Below are 19,748 nucleotides of genomic sequence, written 5' to 3'. Positions count from 1 at the left end.
CAGCGGAACAGAAACAGAAGCTGAAGCCCTGCATTGGGGGCAACAAGAAAATGGAAGGTTTCTTCACACTAGTGAAGAAATTAACCATTCTAAATAGAAAAATGCACTTTGGGGTGGGGGTCTGGGGGGGATGTGGGGAAACGGAACGGAAGCAGCGGAACGGAAATGGAAATCCGAAAAACGAATCCGGTCAACCGGTGATCAGATCCGTTTTCACGGATCTGTTTGCCAAGTGTGAACCGGGCCTTAGTGTGCCCATGTTATTGTGCTGTCTATGCACTGTCTGATGCCCCTGCTAGTTAGTGCACAGCTAATACAATTGATTACAAATAGCAGCCGGAGTACATACAGGCAGCTTCAGTGTTTTTAGTTTAGTTTCAGGACAACATTTTATAAAGAATTTACCTCTGTAAATTCCATTGCTGCCTCTCAGATGACGACTTCCTTCCATCCCTTCCAAATATGCACCATGGTCTGATGTAAAATAAGTTAATGTGTTGTTTACTAAATTTTCCTTATCAATGGTATCTAGTATTTCACCTGAAAGGCCCAAACAAAAAAAATTGTTTAAACATTCTACTATTGAGAAATTGCAGATTCTGATACACAAAAATGATTATTACAGCTATAAAAAAGTAAGCACAAACCATAGACAATTTGTATATTTTACAGCAAACTTTGTGTTTGTTCCGTACTTTAACATGTAGCCATATTTTGGTCCTTCACAAGACAGCCAAATAACCATTTTTACCACATGGGCCATACCCCCTCCATAGAAGAAACAAACCTGGCATGTGACCTCTTGGACCTTTATGTAGAGCATTTACAGGTCATAGAATCCTGTAAGAAAGGAGCCAAGTAGGAATTTTGTTCAGGAGAATCATCAACAAGTCCAGAAAAACGTGAAAATGCTGTACAGATAATTTCCAAGGTTTTATGCACATGTACACTAACCACCACCCACACTAATGATTACCACACATTTGCAGAAATAAATAATGCCCCAGAAGTTTTTGGCACACCTCAAAAGCATGGTTTCTGTGCTGGTTTTAAGAACTGCTTTGGATCAGCTCACTGGAAGTGTTTTTGATTAACTGCCCTGACCTTGTCACCTGCACTTTTACTCCACCTATTTTGGCATTCCAAAGCAGAAGAAATGAGATAATACTGGGTCTAGCTACATTTATCTCTCTTCTTAATAAGTGTATTCTTTTTTCCTTTTACTCCTTTCCTTTCTCTCCCCCCCTCCTCCCTTTGTTATCCCCATCTCCCATCCATCCTCGGCCTACCTGCCCTTCCTTTCACATCCCCCCCTCCACACACTTCCTTTTCCCCTCCTCTTCCTCCCCTTTTACCTTCCTTTTTTTTCACTCCACCTCTTTTTACCTTACTATCTAACTCCTTCCCCCCTCTTTTCTTCTCCCTCCTATCTACTCCCCTCATGCTGGTCAGTACTTTATTCTCGATTTCATTTTTATCTCCACTTCTACATTTTGAAGGTGATCGTAAGATGAGAGGAATGGATACAAAGATTGCCAGCTGCTGTCAGGTGTTTAAATACCATTTGCCTGGATTTCGTTCTGATATTTTACCTCCAGTCTTGTCTGTATTACACACCTGCAGCAAACCAACCAGTTTAGGGCCCTTTTCCCTGAGCAGCTGATACGGAGTGAAAAGACTGTCAAACTCTCACAACTGCTTGCTGCTGCCTGGTAACTGCTCACTGCTGCCTGGTAACTGCATGCTGAGCACACAATTCAACTGCCCGTGAAAAAGAAGCCAAAGGGCTGTTTTCCACGGACTGTTGAACTGTGTGCTCAGCAAGCAGTTACCAGGCAGCAGTGAGCAGTTACCAGGCAGCAACGAGCAGTTACCAGGCAGCAACAAGCAGTTACCAGGCAGTTACCAGGCAGCAATGAGCAGTTGTGAGAGATTGAGAGGTATTTCACTGCCTATCAACAGTCTGTGGAAAAGAGGCCTTAAAGGAGTCATCAGGCAACCCTAAAGGAAATAAGTGCTACTTACCGGGGGCTGGACATGCTGGGAGATTGGGGCTGGAGGAAGCCCCCAGTAAGTAGCACTTATTTCCATTAGGATTGCCTGATGACTCCTTTAATCAGTGGGTTTTAGAATACCTGGTCTGCATAAGGGCCTGTTTCCACCTACACGCAGATTCTGCATGCAGAAAACTGACTCCAATGAATGCCTATGGGAAATCTGCATCAGAAAAATTGTGTTCAGTGGAAACAGGCCCATAGACATTCATTGGAGTCAGTTTTCTGCATGCAGAATCTGCGTGTAGTGGAAACAGGCCCTAAACCTTCTGGGCCAAGACAAGGGATAATCAATGCGATTAAAATTTTCTGAGCTGATGCAAATTATGATTCAAGTTCCACACAGCATGGAATTTGGATCATCAAATAAATGCACCTAAGGCTCTTTTACTTTATCGCATTGTCCTTGGATTTTGAAATGTGATTTTGATTGCATGAAATGTGAAAAACGCAAGCACACATTCTCGCTGCCTGGATGAAATCGCAAAGCGCAATGATCGAAAAATTGCATTGCAAAATCGAGAATATAATTGCATTTGCCATTGTGCTTCCATTTTGTGGAGTCCTTACAGGCTATTTTCACTGGTGTAATTCCCATTTACATACAATTTTCAACAAAATTTACTTAGCTTACAAAATTATCATTTTTTTTAATAACCCCTAGCTAAGACTTAGGGCCTGAATACACGGATGTGGAATGTCGCCCCGCAGAGAGATCAGTACCCGATCTCTGGGGTGACACTGCAGGGCTGAGGATGACAGATGCATCACTAGCCAGCAGGCTAGCAAAGTGTTTTGCTGCTATGTGGGAGGCAGAAGGCCGACACAGTGGGCGTGTGCGTGATGTCACGCGGGAGTCGGGTATGCCCTTGGGAGCTATGGGAGAAAATCTGCCATATCGGATTGCTGGCAGAGTGGTCAAGAGATGTCAGAGCTGCCATACACAGGCTGGATTCTTGGCCATTATCAGCTGGATTGTGCACAAAACTTTACAAAGCCACAGAGGAAGAAGATGAAGACACGACAAGTGATATGTTTTTACCCTTAAAGATTTCAGGCAAAAAAAAAATAATGAACTTACCAACCATCCAATCCAATTCCTCTATATTGTCTCCATACAAATCGTGTTTGCTCTGTCCTCTAAACCTCTTAGTAGTATAAAGTGGAGTGTGGACATGCAGAAATGATACAAACAACAGAAATGGTCCATTTTTGTTCCTAAAAGACAATAAACAGTGTTTTTTTCTTTGCTTCCATTCTCAATCTAAAGTACTGTATTTCTGTTTGCTTGTTTTTTTTTTAAGTTGCCAAGTCCCTGCATTGGCACACATCATTTTATGTTGTAGTATCACTGATAAGTCAGTGACGGAGAACAGAAATAAAGGTCAAGGAGAGGACTGAAGTGTAATTTTTAAAGAAGAACTCCAGCCTAAACAAACATACTGTCATTAAGTTACATTAGTTATGTTAATTAAAATAGATAGGTAATATAATCTCTTATCCACCCTGTTTTAAAAGAACAGGCAAATGTTTGATTTCATGATGGCAGCCATCTTTTTGGTTAAAAGCAGGTGGCAGGGAGCATGAGACACAGTTCCAACTGTCCTGTGTCCTAAGCACCTCTCCCAGTTGCTAGGCAACGTGAACAACAACATAGGAAATCCCATCATGCTCTGCACAACATCAGGGAAAAAAAGCACAGGCTTTTTTTCTTTGATAAGTGGAGCTTAGCTAAAAAATGCAGCTAAAAATGATGCTTTGGTAAGAAAAAAAAAGTTCTGATGCTGTGAAACTGTTAAAGAAACACCAAGCCTTTTCCGTTCTGCTGAGTAGATTTTTAGTCCGGAGGTTCACTTTAAGGGCCATCGAAGAGGGTCTTATTTGTTGCTCTAGACATTACTGCTGGTGTAAATGGAAAAAAAAGTTTAAATGTGCAACGCCCGGTTCACATTAGCGGTTGTTTGCCAAACGGACCGGATGACCTGACCGGATCCGGACCGGATCCGGATCGGAACCGTACGGTTCTGATCCGGATCCGATCCGGATCCGGTCAGGTTGCATCAGGTGGTAATCAGGATGCGATCCGGATCCGTTTGGCAAAGTTAACGTAAAAAAAAAAAAAAAAATGTTGGGGTCTGGGAGGTCAGCAGAAGGGGGACCTGTGGAATCAGGCCCTCTGCTGTTTAGCACTCACCTCCACCTCCGACATGCTGCCAACATCCTGCCAACACCTCCAGCTCGTGCTGCTCCACTCCAAAATGCTTGCCCATGTGTCCCCAGCCAATATCGCCGCAAAAATCCGCATAGGAAGTGGGGTAGAACATCCGGATTTCTCAGCCAGTGTGTTGTGCGGCCTCCGGTTCCCATTTGTTTGTATTGGCCGGATGGTGCAGTCCGGCTCCGCCCCGGATACGGCTGCCGGAGGGGCCGGATGAAAAAATAGCGCATGTTGGAACGGAGGCCGGAGTCCGGATCCGGCCCGGATCCGGTCCGGCTCCGGTTCTGCAGAACGGACCCATGTGAACGGACGCATAGGCTTTAATTGCTATGCCGTGCGTCCGTTCCGTCCGTTCTGCAGGCGGTGCGGCTCCGGCACGGCGATTCCGGAGGGCCACCGCAAGTGTGAACCGGGCCTAATGGAGTTACTGAGAATTTATAGTAATACACTTTGCCTGTCAATAAAGAGGCTGCCACAATCAGTTTCATAGAAAGACCCCATTGCTTGATAATTGATTCAATGATAGGCTACTGAACTACTGCAAATTGAACATAAAAAGCTGTGCAAGGGGTAAGAACTCAAAAGACCGAGGCGCCTGGCGTTTATATGACTTATTGCTGTTATTTTCTCCATGTTTTATTGCCTGCTGAAGCAGGGTTATGCCTGTGAAACGCGTTGCACTGTTTGCCTGGGTTATGCCTGTGAAACGCGTTGCACTGGAGTAGATCAATACATTTTCTTTGACATGTCTTTGAGGACACGAAATAGCACTGTTTAGTGACTCAACCCCTGAGTGTCTATGGTAGTGCTGTTCACCCGCTTTTGAATCATAATCAGTTGACGAGTGGGAGAAGTTGCCCAATCAGAGCATTTTATTCACAAAATGATGGATTTGAAAGTAAGCCCAGTGTGGAAAAGTGTGTGCACTTATAGCAAACCTGGGATTTAAAAAAAAAACAAAAAAGTTGGTTACTCACCTCAGTAGCCCACCGCTGATCACAGGGACCCTCTTCCCCTTTCCACCCCTGAAAGAGCACAGGAGCACTGATGGCCCATGTCTGCGCAGTAGCATGGAGCTGCTCATGCATGGAGGAAAAAGCCATGCACTATTGGCTCCATGCTACTGCCGGCTTGTGCTTGCATAGTGCGGCCATGCTTCTTTACGCATGGGAACGCAACCACGTGAACCTATTAAACAAGCCCTTGTTGAGTAGGTTCAGAGGGTCCTAGCACTGGAACGGTTAGCTCAAGGAGGATGGGGGACAGGGGCATTGCTAGCCCCAAAGATCAGTGGCACGGATCTATTCTGGGGTGCCCCGGATATCTCCCAGGGAGAGTCAGGCTCTTCTGGGCTTCTCCTCCTAGTGTTTTTTTTTTTTTAAATTAATGGAGAGGGGGGCTTCCAGGGGCAAACGCAGGATTTTTAAGGGGGGGGTTCCTGAAAGGTCCAGAAGCACGTATGTCCCGAGTGCTTCCGAATACAGGTGGCTCCATACTGCCCATGCACAAAAGTGCGCTGGCGTATTACGGAGCTGCCTATCTTTGGAAGTACTCAAGGACACTAGTGTTTCTGAGGGCTTCTGGTAGCAGCAAATGTGAACGGGGTACAGAGCTGGAACAACTCCCCAAGAGAGGAACAGGAGATAGACTTAGTTTGGACAATTCAGTGGAATATGCTACATAGTTTCACATAGCGCAAGCGATACCCATATGATGCAGGGATATATGCATCTGCGGAAGATGTCGGCTACATAAATACTAAATAATAATATTTTGCCTCACCAGGATTGCACTTTTATTTAGCTTTCCTGTAAGACAAGAACACACAGTCAGCTCTAGGGGAAGAGGGAAACAAAGGTGAATGAAGGAGGCTGGTGCACACCAAGAGTGCTTCTGAGCGTTTTTCAAATCAACAGTGATTTGAAAAGCGCTTGGCTAATGTTACCCTATGTGGGTGTTCCCACAGCAGCGTTGTGATTTTTTCAAAATCGCAGGTATACTGCATGTAGCATGTTTTTGAGCAATTCATTCGAAAATCGCTCTGAAAATCACTTCACAAAATCACACTCACAAATTGCTAGCGATTGCTATTGTCATTTTGGCGTTGCACTAGCCCAGAGAGAGGAGTGGAGAAATTGAGAATAGCCTGAGATGGAGCAGATAACTTATCTGTATTGAAGTCCCACATCACACAGGCTACTTGCCTGTAATCGGACTCCTGTCCCTGTCAGTCTCTCACACAAGTCAGAAAGAAGCCCTCCTGGAGTCTAGGGACTGTCAAAAACTTTTCAGCTTGTTATCCACACCTTATCCACACATGCAGTCATTATAACAATGGGGAGAGACCAGACAGATGTTTGCCCACAGACCCTGAGTCCAGGCAAGCTCTGCATCATGCCATGTATATTTACCAGCTTGCCTGTACTCTAATTTCATCATGTCTGACACTTCTGTGCTGTGGAGAGTCCAGGACTCCATAATCAACATTCTCTCACTGCAGGCTGCATCTTCTTGTGAGGGTTGTGAGGGAAGCTCGGCTGCCTCTCTCATTCTATTAGCTGGAGGGAAGCACCAGAAGTAAGAAGGGAGGGAGAATGAGGCTGTTTATATTATGCGGGCTTCCCTGGCTGAATACACAGCTCAGTGCAGGGGGGAGGTTCCAGACACCCGGAATAGCCCCCTGAGTTCGCCAGTGGCTTCATCTAACATTTTGCTGGGCAAGTTTACTTAGACCGTTTTTAAGTTCAATGTAAATTTGTCTCCACCCAAGGCCACACCCACATCCTGGTGCGTGGCCACACCCATTTTTGGCTGGAGTGCCAAAAAGTGCCCTGAATCTCTAAGGACCCTAGCAACGTCCCTGATGGGGGAAGCCTCTGGATTAGCCGGAGACTTCCCTCTTCTTACGTAAGCATGTACCGTAACTTTTTATTCAAATTTGCCTTCAGGTACACTTTAAATATTAGCTAATATAAAGTTACTGAATACAAAAAAGCAATATACGCTAAACACTTGTGGTCTTACCTACGAATGAATGCCTTGGCCTCGTCAACCACTTGCCTGGCTTTTTTGTCCATATCCATTGGTTGCTCAACAATCTCAAAGTTTCTCATTAATATGCAGTTCCAATATGGTTGAAATGTTAAGGCTACATACCAATATAAAAAGTACAATGTGCCAAATGATGCTAAAATAAAAATTATTTTCCAGGGTAAAACAATTAGCTGCTGTAGTCTGATAACTACTAACGTCAGAACTGCGATGATGAATATCTGAGCGCGAAACCACAATGCTTCCATGAAATCAATGAATACTTCCTTTGGTCTTGAAGGTTCACATTCATTTATAAGTGTGAAAGGAAGACCAAAAAAATAGTCAAATCCATGGTTTAATGGATGATGGCAAAAGTCATTCCTTGATTCACAGTTTACACCAAGGTGCCATTTCCCTGTTATAAATAAATACATGAATTAATTATAAAAAAAATATTGACTTGTAAAGGGTTTAGCTAAACAATGCAGGTCCAAATGGGGATCAACTTCCTTGTCCCGCATACTTCTCCATCAGGGTCGGTTCTAGACTTTTTGCTGCCTGGGGCAAACTTGTGAGGATATGTCCCCCCCCCCCCCCCTCGATTTGGAGTGATCACAAATCACCAGACAATTTACTCTGCTTTATTTAATGTTCTCACATGACATGCTGCAGCTCAACACCATAGCACACTGGCTGGCTGTGAGTCTGTGGTGAACAATCTGCTCACCTTCAGCCACTCCATTCCTCCTCAGGAAGGTACACACACTACAAAAATGCTGTCCATGAAATCTCTGCGCCTGATGCAAATGTTTCACCTTGCTGCATGAGAGAACCGACCCTGTCTTATATTCATTCTCTGTTTAACCGACGATTACATTCTATACATGATTTTTCTGGGTTATAAAGCACTCCATGGCACTAGCAATGTAATTAGACACCCACTTTTACTCTGACCTCCAGATTCCTCCTGATGTGCTTCTAAGCACTGCTTATCAATCTAGGTCTGAGCACCCAATTGGTAGCTAGCGATGATCAAATCAGCTTGATGATCACTGCAAATACAGTTAAATATTTCACTATGTGTTACCAACTGCCAATATCTTGCATGTTGAGGGAAAATGTGTACGGTTGGGTTGCCTAGGCAACATTCCCCTCCCTCTCAGATGCTGCACTCCAGGCAGCACAATTTGCTCCAATTGATTTCTTAACCACTTCACAACTGAGGGGTTTTAAACCTTGACCACCAGAGCAATTTTCACCTTTCAGCGCTCCTTCCATTTGTTCGTCTATAACTTTATAATTACTTATCACAATGAAATGAACTATATCTTGTTTTTTTTCGCCACCAATTAGGCTTTCTTTAGGTGGGACATTATGCCAAGAATTATTTTATTCTAAATGAGTTTTAATGGGAAAATAGGAAAAAATTTGGGGAAAAATTATTATTTTTCAGTTTTTGGCCTTTATAGTTTTTAAATAATGCATGCTACTGTAATTAAAAGCCATGAAATGTATTTGCCCTTTTTGTCCCGGTTATAAAACTGTTTAAATTATGTCTCTATCACAATGTTTGGCGCCAATATTTTAATTGGAAATAAAGGTGCATTTTTTTCAGTTTTGCGTCCATCCCTAATTACAAGCCCATAGTTTATAGAGTAACAGTGTTATACCCTCTTGACATAAATATTTAAAAAGTTCAGTCCCTAAGGTAACTATTTATGTTTTTTTTTTTAATTGTAATTTTTTTTTTTAATTGCAAAAAAAATAAAAATTGCGGAGTGTGGAAGGTAAGGAGTTAATTTTGTGTGTAAAACTAATTTATTTGTATGTGAAAAATGCTTTAGGGTGTAGTTTTACTATTTGGCCACAAGATGGCCACAGTAACATTTTGTTTATGCGACCTGCAAGCGTCCTTCCGGACGCTTGCAGGAAGTACAAAGAGGCTGGGAACTTTTTTTTTTTTCACAATGATCGCGCTGCTTATTGGAGAAGCAGCGGATCATTGTGGGGCTTAGATCAATGAACGGGAATGGATTTTCCCGTTCATTAATCTCCGGGCGAGCGGCCGGCGGCGTGTTTACAAGCGGGAATGGGCGCTAGAGCTAGCGGGAGCGCGGGCAGTGGCGGGAGCGCGGAAAGTACGCATTTCTCCGTCCTCTGGTGGTGAAAGAATGGAAAAAGGGACGGAGAAATGCGTACGCGTGGGGGTAAAGTGGTTAATATTTTGAATGGGTCATCAAAGGTAAAAATAAAAATACAAAAACAGAACAAGAAAAAACAACAACACCTCACTGGGCATTCTGACGACCATGTGTTTATTGGCCAAAGTTTCCTGGCTTTCATCATCAATGGGGCCTTTGTGAGCTTTCCAGAATTTAAAAAAATTATTTTTTACTCTTGATGGCCCATTACTTACTGCTTTAATTTTGCCAGTTCAGCGCCCTAACACTCTCATGAAAAACAATATGGCCCTGGGCCTAAAAGGTTTGGACAGCCTTGTAGTAGTAGACACACAGAAAATCTTTAGAGGTTTAAGTAATGCACCAAATGGCATTATTAAATGGGTCAATTTGATTTAGAACATTTATATTCCTTTATACAAAGGTCCAGACACAATTGAATCTTCTTATATAAATTAAGATATGCAAAGGAAAATATTCTAAGAAACTAATAACATTGTTTAGTAATGCTTACCAATAACTCCTGTAGAGTAACCCTGTTGCTTTAATACCTTTGCAAACGTTGTTTCATCCTTAGGAAGACCACCGGACGCAGCATTCCACATTAAAACTGAGTAACCGCTATGGCCAGTCATGCCTAAATAACAAGAATGCAGAAGAAGACAAGTGTCAGAGACTAGTGCATCTAGTGAGTGACAGCACTGTTCAAAACACAATGTTGTGTGGTTAGGAACTTCATATAAGCTCACCTGCTGCACCTTCCCACAGCAAATGGCATAAAAAATCCCAAGTTATTATCGGATGTTCCTTTGAGAGCAATTAAGGTGTTACATGGAATATTGCTTTCTGCTCTGCTCTGCTCTACATATATGTATTGTATGTGAACACCTGGCTTGCACATTAACCTTCCACTATCTTTACTGTGCCCAGCATACAAGCCCTTCACTATTCTCATCCCAGCCAGCAATATTAATCCACTACTTTCCCCGACTAGTCCTTGTGTGGGAAGGGGGATGAGGAAAGGGGGATCACTATCACTTCAAAGGAATTGTCCAAGCTAGTGAAAAAAAAAAGATCCACTTACCTGGGCTCCCTCCAGGCTGCGGCAGCCGTCCTGTGCCCTCACCGCAGCTCCGGTGGCTTCCGGTCTTCTCCGCTGGTGCAGCTGACCTCGCCAGGTCAGGTTCCATGGATAAATTTTTTTCTAGCTTGGACAATCACTTTAAGGTGCCCTAGGCAGTGATGAGTGAAAATGCCAATATTCCTTTTGCATCAATTTTCCCCCAAAATAAGGGAAAATTCAACTTTTGAGTGAAAATGCCATATAAAATAATTTTCTAATAGGATTGTGATTTTTGTAAATTTTTGCGGTAAAAATAAACAATTTTCGTGCTTTTTGTGTTAAAATTACTGACTTTTGCTTTTTCTGAAAATGTTCGTATCAGAAAGAAATTTTTTTTCCTTTGACCATATTGTGAAGATGTAAAGTATTTTTGTGAATACGTAATCAAAAAAATAGCATTGATGCAAAAATGTACTTATCTGATTTAAAACAACATTACAACATGCTTCTCCTTTATAGTGCACTATTGTCATGTGTGATGTTTTTTGATAATTTGTTATATTTGTTAATAAAGCTGTGGTTTTAACTACCATTGGATGACCTGTCTTCGGCATTCTCCAATTAACCCCTTGGTCTTCAAAATGGTACAATGATAGATACCCCTTAAAGTCCAACTTAGCTGTATTTAATCATAGAATTGGGCTGTTATGCTGTTGGTGGTTGTGTTATGAGATGGGGAGTTATTTAAATATCGCTCACTGTACACAGTTTTTTCTCTTCCTAACGAAGTTCAGGGTAAAACATGTCAAAGTTTTGTTTTGTGTCACTGTAAATATTTTCGCACCCTCCAACACCTGACGGCAGATTGAGTCACCCCTAATTTCCTGCTCTAGCTAGTGGGGTGCTGTCATATGGTAGCTACCCACTGTGTGGTGCTTTCATCCTCACCAATCGAGGGCAACCACTATTAGCTACCTTACATCCCATATTTGTGGGTGTTTGGCAAAATTTGTAGATGGGGCTATTAGGCGTACCATCTGAGCAAAAATTGTAGGGAGACTAATTGTTAATTTCCTGCAGTCTTGTGTGAGATAGCTACACCCCTCTCAAACACCTTAGAGAAGTGCGGGATCAACAAAGACACACACATTGCAGCGTTTTAGTGGAGATTGGATTTTATTTGCACCAATCCCCTTTTACCCAACCTTTTATGTTGTACATGCTAATAAAGTATATTTTAGTGTACACAATCCATAAATGCAAACCTGGCACAGCCATGTGATATACTGCAATACAAAGTACCAGTAGAAAGATCTTCATATACAACACATGCTATTGTTCACCGATATCACACAACCTGCACACCGTATGAACCAGCCCTTTCATAATGAGGAGAATACATTATTATTATTATTATTATTTAGTATTTATATAGCGCCGACATATTACGCAGCGCTGTACAGTGTATATATATATCTTGTCACTAACTGTCCCTCAAAGGAGCTCACAATCTAATCCCTACCATTGCCATAGGTCTATATTATGTAGTGTAAGTACTGTAGTCTAGGGCCAATTTTAGGGGGTAGCCAATTAACTTATCCGTATGTTTTTGGAATGTGGGAGGAAACCGGAGTGCCCGGAGGAAACCCACGCAGACACGGAGAGAACATACAAACTCTTTGCAGATAGTACCCTGGCTGGGATTCGAACCAGGGACCCAGCGCTGCAAGGCGAGAGAGCTAACCACTACGCCACCGTGCTGCCCATGACATTGTAATCAATTATAAGATCCGACCATGAAGAAATTCATAAAACAAACATGTATATGTACGATATATTTGCTTATTTGTATGATGTACGTGTACAAGTTCTGTGTAGGATAAGCAATCAATTTTGTTTTGTTTTTTAAATAGAACATGCTATTTCTGTGAAATGGTACATTACCTGTTCTTATAGGGTATCGACCAGTCAAAAAAGCCGATCTGCTTGGAGAACATAAAGAAGCCGCAGCAATGTGTTGGGTAAGTTTAACGCCTTCCTTTGCCAGTCTGTCAATGTTCGGAGACCTAAAAGTACACTGCTTGTGAGATTCAGTGCTGCAAACGGGCTCTTAATTCATTATTGAAGAAAAGGACACTCATATTCAGGATCGGTTCTCTCATGAAGCAAGGTGAAACATTTGCATCAGGCGCAGATATTACAGGGGTAACATTTTTGTACTATGTTTACATTAACAGCATGCAGTCAGAGTAGGAGGAGAAGCAAGAGGAGAGCGAGGTGAAGAGGTCATCATTGGGGAAAAGCAGCTTGTTGTGCTGTGTGAGGAGTCTGACAGTGAGTGAGGAGGGGGAGGCAGGAGAGCAAAAGTGTTTCATTTGACTTTCACGGCAGAAGGGAGGAGGTGGCACTGCTGTCCTGACGCAGGAGAAATGGAGTAGCTGAGGGTTAGCAGACAGTTTGCCACAGACTCACAGCCAGCCAGTGTGCTATTGTGTCGAGATGCAGCATGTCATGTATCAGGTTGTTGCATATGCTCCCTCGCTGACTTAGAACATTAAATGAAGCAGAGTATGCCTTAGGCAGCAAAAAGTCTAGAACCGGCCCTGCTCATATGTAATACCCATGCTGTCACCCATGTCTGATTATAAGAAAATGACTTTCTGACTGTGTGAATGAATAGACTTATGACTGAACCATGTGTTTGTACAGGGAAATCAGCTGTACCATTTATTATTATGTGAAAATGTGCAAGATACTGGTATGGATTTTGCTGAGGGTAACATGGTGTTAAAGCCAGAAAACATTTCTTAACCACTTGAGGACTACAGTCTTTCTAACCCTTAAGGACCAGGCACTTTTTTTCCACTCAGACCACTGCAGCTTTCACGGTTTATTGCTCGCTCATACAACCTACCACCTAAATGAATTTTGGCTCCTTTTCTTGTCACTAATAAAGCTTTCTTTTGGTGCTATTTGATTGCTCCTGCGATTTTTACTTTTTATTATATTCATCAAAAAAGACATGAATTTTGGCAAAAAAATGATTTTTTTAACTTTCTGTGCTGACAATTTTCAAATAAAGTAAAATTTCTGTATACATGCAGCGCGAAAAATGTGGACAAACATGTTTTTGATAAAAAAAAACCCATTCAGTGTATATTTATTGGTTTGGGTAAAAGTTATAGCGTTTACAAACTATGGTGCAAAAAGTGAATTTTCCCATTTTCAAGCACCTCTGACTTTTCTGACCCCCTGTCATGTTTCATGAGGGGCTAGAATTCCAGGATAGTATAAATACCCCCCAAATGACCCCATTTTGGAAAGAAGACATCCCAAAGTATTCACTGAGAGGCATAGTGAGTTCATAGAAGATATTATTTTTTGTCACAAGTAAGCGGAAAATGACACTTTGTGACAAAAAAAAGAAAAAAAAAAAGAATCCATTTCTTCTAACTTGCGACAAAAAAAAATGAAATCTGCCACGGACTCACCATGCCCCTCTCTGAATACCTTGAAGTGTCTACTATCCAAAATGGGGTCATTTGTGGGGTGTGTTTACTGTCCTCGCATTTTGGGGGGTGCTAATTTGTAAGCACCCCTGTAAAGCCTAAAAGTGCTCATTGGACTTTGGGCCCCTTAGCGCAGTTAGGCTGCAAAAAAGTGCCACACATGTGGTATTGCCGTACTCAAGAGAAGTAGTAGAATGTGTTTTGGGGTGTATTTTTACACATACCCATGCTGGGTGGGAGAAATATCTCTGTAAATGACAATTTTTTCATTTTTTTTACACACAATTGTCCATTTACAGAGTTATTTCTCCCACCCAGCATGGGTATGTGTAAAAATACACCCCAAAACACATTGTACTACTTCTCCCGAGTACGGCGATACCACATGTGTGGCACTTTTTTGCACCCTAACTGCGCTAAAGGGCCCAAAGTCCAATGAGTACCTTTAGGATTTCACAAGTCATTTTGCGGAATTTGATTTCCAGACTACTCCTCACGGTTTAGGGCCCCTAAAATGCCAGGGCAGTATAGGAACCCCACAAATGACCCCATTTTAGAAAGAAGACACCTCAAGGTATTCCGTTAGGAGTATGGTGAGTTCATAGAAGATTTTATTTTTTGTCAAAAGTTAGCGGAAAATTGATTTTTATTGTTTTTTTCACAAAGTGTCATTTTCCACTAACTTGTGACAAAAAATAAAATCTTCTATGAACTCACCATACTCCTAACGGAATACCTTGAGGTGTCTTCTTTCTAAAATGGGGTCATTTGTGGGGTTCCTATACTGCCCTGGCATTTTAGGGGCCCTAAACCGTGAGGAGTAGTCTGGAAATCAAATTCCGCAAAATGACCTGTGAAATCCTAAAGGTACTCATTGGACTTTGGGCCCTTTAGCGCAGTTAGGGTGCAAAAAAGTGCCACACATGTGGTATCGCCGTACTCGGGAGAAGTAGTACAATGTGTTTTGGGGTGTATTTTTACACATACCCATGCTGGGTGGGAGAAATAACTCTGTAAATGGACAATTGTGTGTAAAAAAATCAAAAGATTGTCATTTACAGAGGTATTTCTCCCACCCAGCATGGGTATGTGTAAAAATACACCCCAAAACACATTGTACTACTTCTCCCGAGTATGGCAATACCACATGTGTGGCACTTTTTTGCACCCTAACTGCGCTAAAGGGCCCAAAGTCCAATGAGTACCTTTAGGATTTCACAGGTCATTTTGCGAAATTTGATTTCCAGACTACTCCTCACGGTTTAGGGCCCCTAAAATGCCAGTTCAGTATAGGAACCCCACAAATGACCCCATTTTAGAAAGAAGACACCCCAAGGTATTCCGTTTGGAGTATGGTGAGTTCATAGAAGATTTTATTTTTTGTCACAAGTTAGTGGAAAATGACACTTTGTGAAAAAAACAATAAAAATCAATTTTCCGCTAACTTTTGACAAAAAATAAAATCTTCTATGAACTCACCATACTCCTAACGGAATACCTTTGGGTGTCTTCTTTCTAGAATGGGGTCATTTGTGGGGTTACTATACTGCCCTGGCATTTTAGGGGCCCTAAACCGTGAGGAGTAGTCTTGAAACCAAATGTCGCAAAATGACCTGTGAAATCCTAAAGGTACTCATTGGACTTTGGGCCCCTTAGCGTACTTAGGGTGTAAAAAAGTGCCACACATGTGGTACCGCCGTACTCAGGAGAAGTAGTATAATGTGTTTTGGGGTGTATTTTTACACATACCCATGCTAAGTGGGAGAAATATCTCTGTAAATGACAATTGTTTGATTTGTTTTACACACAATTGACCATTTACATAGAAATTTCTCCCACCCAGCATGGGTATGTGTAAAAATACACCCAAAAACACATTATACTACTTTTCCTGAGTACGGCGGTACCACATGTGTGACACTTTTTTGCAGCCTAGGTGCGCTAAGGGGCCCAACGTCCTATTCACGGGTCATTTTGAGGCATTTGTTTTCTAGACTACTCCTCGCGGTTTAGGGCCCCTAAAATGCCAGGGCAGTATAGGAACCCCACAAGTGACCCCATTTTAGAAAGAAGACACCCCAAGGTATTCCGTTAGGTGTATGGCGAGTTCATAGAAGATTTTATTTTTTGTCACAAGTTAGCGGAAAATGACACTTTGTGAAAAAAAACCAATAAAAAATCAATTTCCGCTAACTTTTGACAAAAAATAAAATCTTCTATGAACTCGTCATACACCTAACAGAATACCTTGGGGTGTCTTTTTTTCTAAAATGGGGTCACTTGTGGGGTTCCTATACCGCCCTGGCATTTTACGGGCCCAAAACCGTGAGTAGTCTGGAAACCAAATGTCTCAAAATGACTGTTCAGGGGTATAAGCATCTGCAAATTTTGATGACAGGTGGTCTATGAGGGGGCGAATTTTGTGGAACCGGTCATAAGCAGGTTGGCCTTTTAGATGACAGGTTGTATTGGGCCTGATCTGATGGATAGGAGTGCTAGGGGGGTGACAGGAGGTGATTGATGGGTGTCTCAGGGGGTGGTTAGAGGGGAAAATAGATGCAATCAATGCACTGGGGAGGTGATCGGAAGGGGGTCTGAGGGGGATCTGAGGGTTTGGCCGAGTGATCAGGAGCCCACACGGGGCAAATTAGGGCCTGATCTGATGGGTAGGTGTGCTAGGGGGTGACAGGAGGTGATTGATGGGTGTCTCAAGGTGTGATTAGAGGGGGGAATAGATGCAAGCAATGCACTGGCGAGGTGATCAGGGCTGGGGTCTGAGGGCATTCTGAGGGTGTGGGCGGGTGATTGAGTGCCCTAGGGGCAGATAGGGGTCTAATCTGATAGGTAGCAGTGACAGGGGGTGATTGATGGGTAATTAGTGGGTGTTTAGGGTAGAGAACAGATGTGAACACTGCACTTGGGAGGTGATCGGACGTCGGATCTGCGGGCGATCTATTGGTGTGGGTGGGTGTTCAGTTTGCCCGCAAGGGGCAGGTTAGGGTCTGATTGATGGGTGGCAGTGACAGGGGGTGATTGATGGGTGGCAGTGACAGGGGGTGATTGATGGGTGATTGACAGGTGATTGACAGGTGATCAGTGGGTTATTACAGGGAAGGACAGATGTAAATAATGCCCTGGCGAATTGATAAGGGGGGGTCTGAGGGCAATCTGAGCGTGTAGGCGGGTGATTGGGTGCCCGCAAGGGGCAGATTAGGGTCTGATCTGATGGGTAACAGTGACAGGTGGTGATAGGGGGTGATTGATGGGTGATTGATGGGTAATTAGTGAGTGTTTAGAGGAGAGAATAGATGGAAACACTGCGCTTGGGTGGTGATCTGATGTCGGATCTGCGGGCGATCTATTGGTGTGGGTGGGTGATCAGTTTGCCCGCAAGGGGCAGGTTAGGGGCTGATTGTTGGGTGGCAGTGACAGGGGGTGATTGATGGGTGATAGGTGATTGGCAGGTGATTGACAGGTGATCAGTGGGTTATTACATGGAAGGACAGATGTAATTAATGCACTGGTGAATTGATAAGGGGGGGGGGGTCTGAGGGCAATCTGAGCGTGTGGGCGGGTGATTGGGTGCCCGCAAGGGGCAGCTTAGGGTCTGATCTGATAGGTAACAGTGACAGGTGGTGATAGGGGGTGATTGATGGGTGATTGATGGGTAATTAGTGGGTGTTTAGAGAAGATAACAGATGTAAACAATACATTTGGGAGGTAATCTGACGGCGGGTTTGCGGGCGATCTAATGGTGTGGGTGGGAGATCAGATTGCCCGCAAGGGGCAGGTTAGGGGCTGATTGATGGGTGGCAGTGACAGGGGGTGATTGATGAGTGATAGGTGATTGGCAGGTGATTGACAGGTGATCAGTGGGTTATTACAGGGAAGAACAGATGTAATTAATGCACTGGCGAATTGATAAGGGGGGGTCAGAGGGCAATCTGAGCGTGTTGGCGGGTGATTGGGTGCCCGCAAGGGGCAGATTAGGGTCTGATCTGATAGGTAAAAGTGACAGGTGGTGATAGGGGGTGATTGATGGGTGATTGATGGGTAATTAGTGGGTGTTTAGAGGAGAGAATAGATGTAAACAATGGATTTGGGAGGTGATCTGATGTCGGATCTGCGGGCGATCTATTGGTGTGGGTGGGTGATCAGTTTGCCCGCAAGGGGCAGGTTAGGGGCTGATTGTTGGGTGGCAGTGACAGGGGGTGATTGATGGGTGATAGGTGATTGGCAGGTGATTGACAGGTGATCAGTGGGTTATTACATGGAAGGACAGATGTAATTAATGCACTGGTGAATTGATAAGGGGGGGGGGTCTGAGGGCAATCTGAGCGTGTGGGCGGGTGATTGGGTGCCCGCAAGGGGCAGCTTAGGGTCTGATCTGATAGGTAACAGTGACAGGTGGTGATAGGGGGTGATTGATGGGTGATTGATGGGTAATTAGTGGGTGTTTAGAGAAGATAACAGATGTAAACAATACATTTGGGAGGTAATCTGACGGCGGGTTTGCGGGCGATCTAATGGTGTGGGTGGGAGATCAGATTGCCCGCAAGGGGCAGGTTAGGGGCTGATTGATGGGTGGCAGTGACAGGGGGTGATTGATGGGTGATAGGTGATTGGCAGGTGATTGACAGGTGATCAGTGGGTTATTACAGGGAAGAACAGATGTAATTAATGCACTGGCGAATTGATAAGGGGGGGTCAGAGGGCAATCTGAGCGTGTTGGCGGGTGATTGGGTGCCCGCAAGGGGCAGATTAGGGTCTCATCTGATAGGTAAAAGTGACAGGTGGTGATAGGGGGTGATTGATGGGTGATTGATGGGTAATTAGTGGGTGTTTAGAGGAGAGAATAGATGTAAACAATGGATTTGGGAGGTGATCTGATGTCGGATCTGCGGGCGATCTATTGGTGTGGGTGGGTGATCAGATTGCCCGCAAGGGGCAGGTTAGGGGCTGATTGTTGGGTGGCAGTGACAGGGGGTGATTGATGGGTGATTGATGGGTGATTGACGGGTGATTGACAGGTTATCAGGGAAGATAGATGCATACAGTACACAGGGGGGGGGGGTCTGGGGGGGGGTCTGGGGAGAATCTGAGGGGTGGGGGGGTGATCAGGAGGGGGCAGGGGGCAGGGGGGGATATAAAAAAAAAAATAGCGTTGACAGATAGTGACAGGGAGTGATTGATGGGTTATTAGGGGGGTGATTGGGTGCAAACAGGGGTCTGGGGGGTGGGCAGGGGGGGGTCTGAGGGGTGCTGTGGGCGATCAGTGGGCGGGGGGGGGCAGATCAGTGTGTTTGGGTGCAGACTAGGGTGGCTGCAGCCTGCCCTGGTGGTCCCTCGGACACTGGGACCACCAGGGCAGGAGGCAGCCTGTATAATACACTTTGTATACATTACAAAGTGTATTATACACTTTGTATGCGGCGATCGCGGGGTTAACATCCCGCCGGCGCTTCCGTACGGCCGGCGGGATGTTACGGCGGGTGGGCGGAGCCAGTTGCCGGGGGAAGCGCGCGTCATCAATGACGCGATCGCTCCCCCGGCATGCCTAAAGGACGCGCCGCCTGAAGGCGTATTGCGGTCCTTTAGGCGTCCACTTTGCCGCCGCCCATGGGCTGTGGGCGGTCGGCAAGTGGTTAAATGACACATTACCTTTTAAACAATGCACATTGCCTGGCTGTC

The 19,748-nt window shown here is 44.1% G+C and overlaps 1 protein-coding gene across 1 annotated transcript in view; it reads right to left on the bottom strand.

The window, feature by feature from the left end:
- Positions 1-19,748, bottom strand: part of LOC137545201 (arylsulfatase H-like) — a 66,061-nt gene that overhangs the window by 27,948 nt on the left and 18,365 nt on the right. Inside the window, exons 4-8 of the mRNA XM_068266325.1 lie at positions 12,493-12,614; positions 10,000-10,122; positions 7,297-7,720; positions 3,136-3,272; positions 406-540 (exon numbers count right to left, since the gene is read on the bottom strand). Coding sequence (XP_068122426.1) covers positions 406-540; positions 3,136-3,272; positions 7,297-7,720; positions 10,000-10,122; positions 12,493-12,614 — 941 coding nt within the window. The remainder of the gene's footprint in view (positions 1-405; positions 541-3,135; positions 3,273-7,296; positions 7,721-9,999; positions 10,123-12,492; positions 12,615-19,748) is intronic.

This window comes from Hyperolius riggenbachi, chromosome 2 (assembly GCF_040937935.1).
Source record: "Hyperolius riggenbachi isolate aHypRig1 chromosome 2, aHypRig1.pri, whole genome shotgun sequence".
Classification (NCBI taxonomy): Eukaryota; Metazoa; Chordata; class Amphibia; order Anura; family Hyperoliidae; genus Hyperolius; species Hyperolius riggenbachi.
Note: the sequence above shows the minus strand (reverse complement) of the source record. Positions and strands in the feature narration are given on the sequence as shown.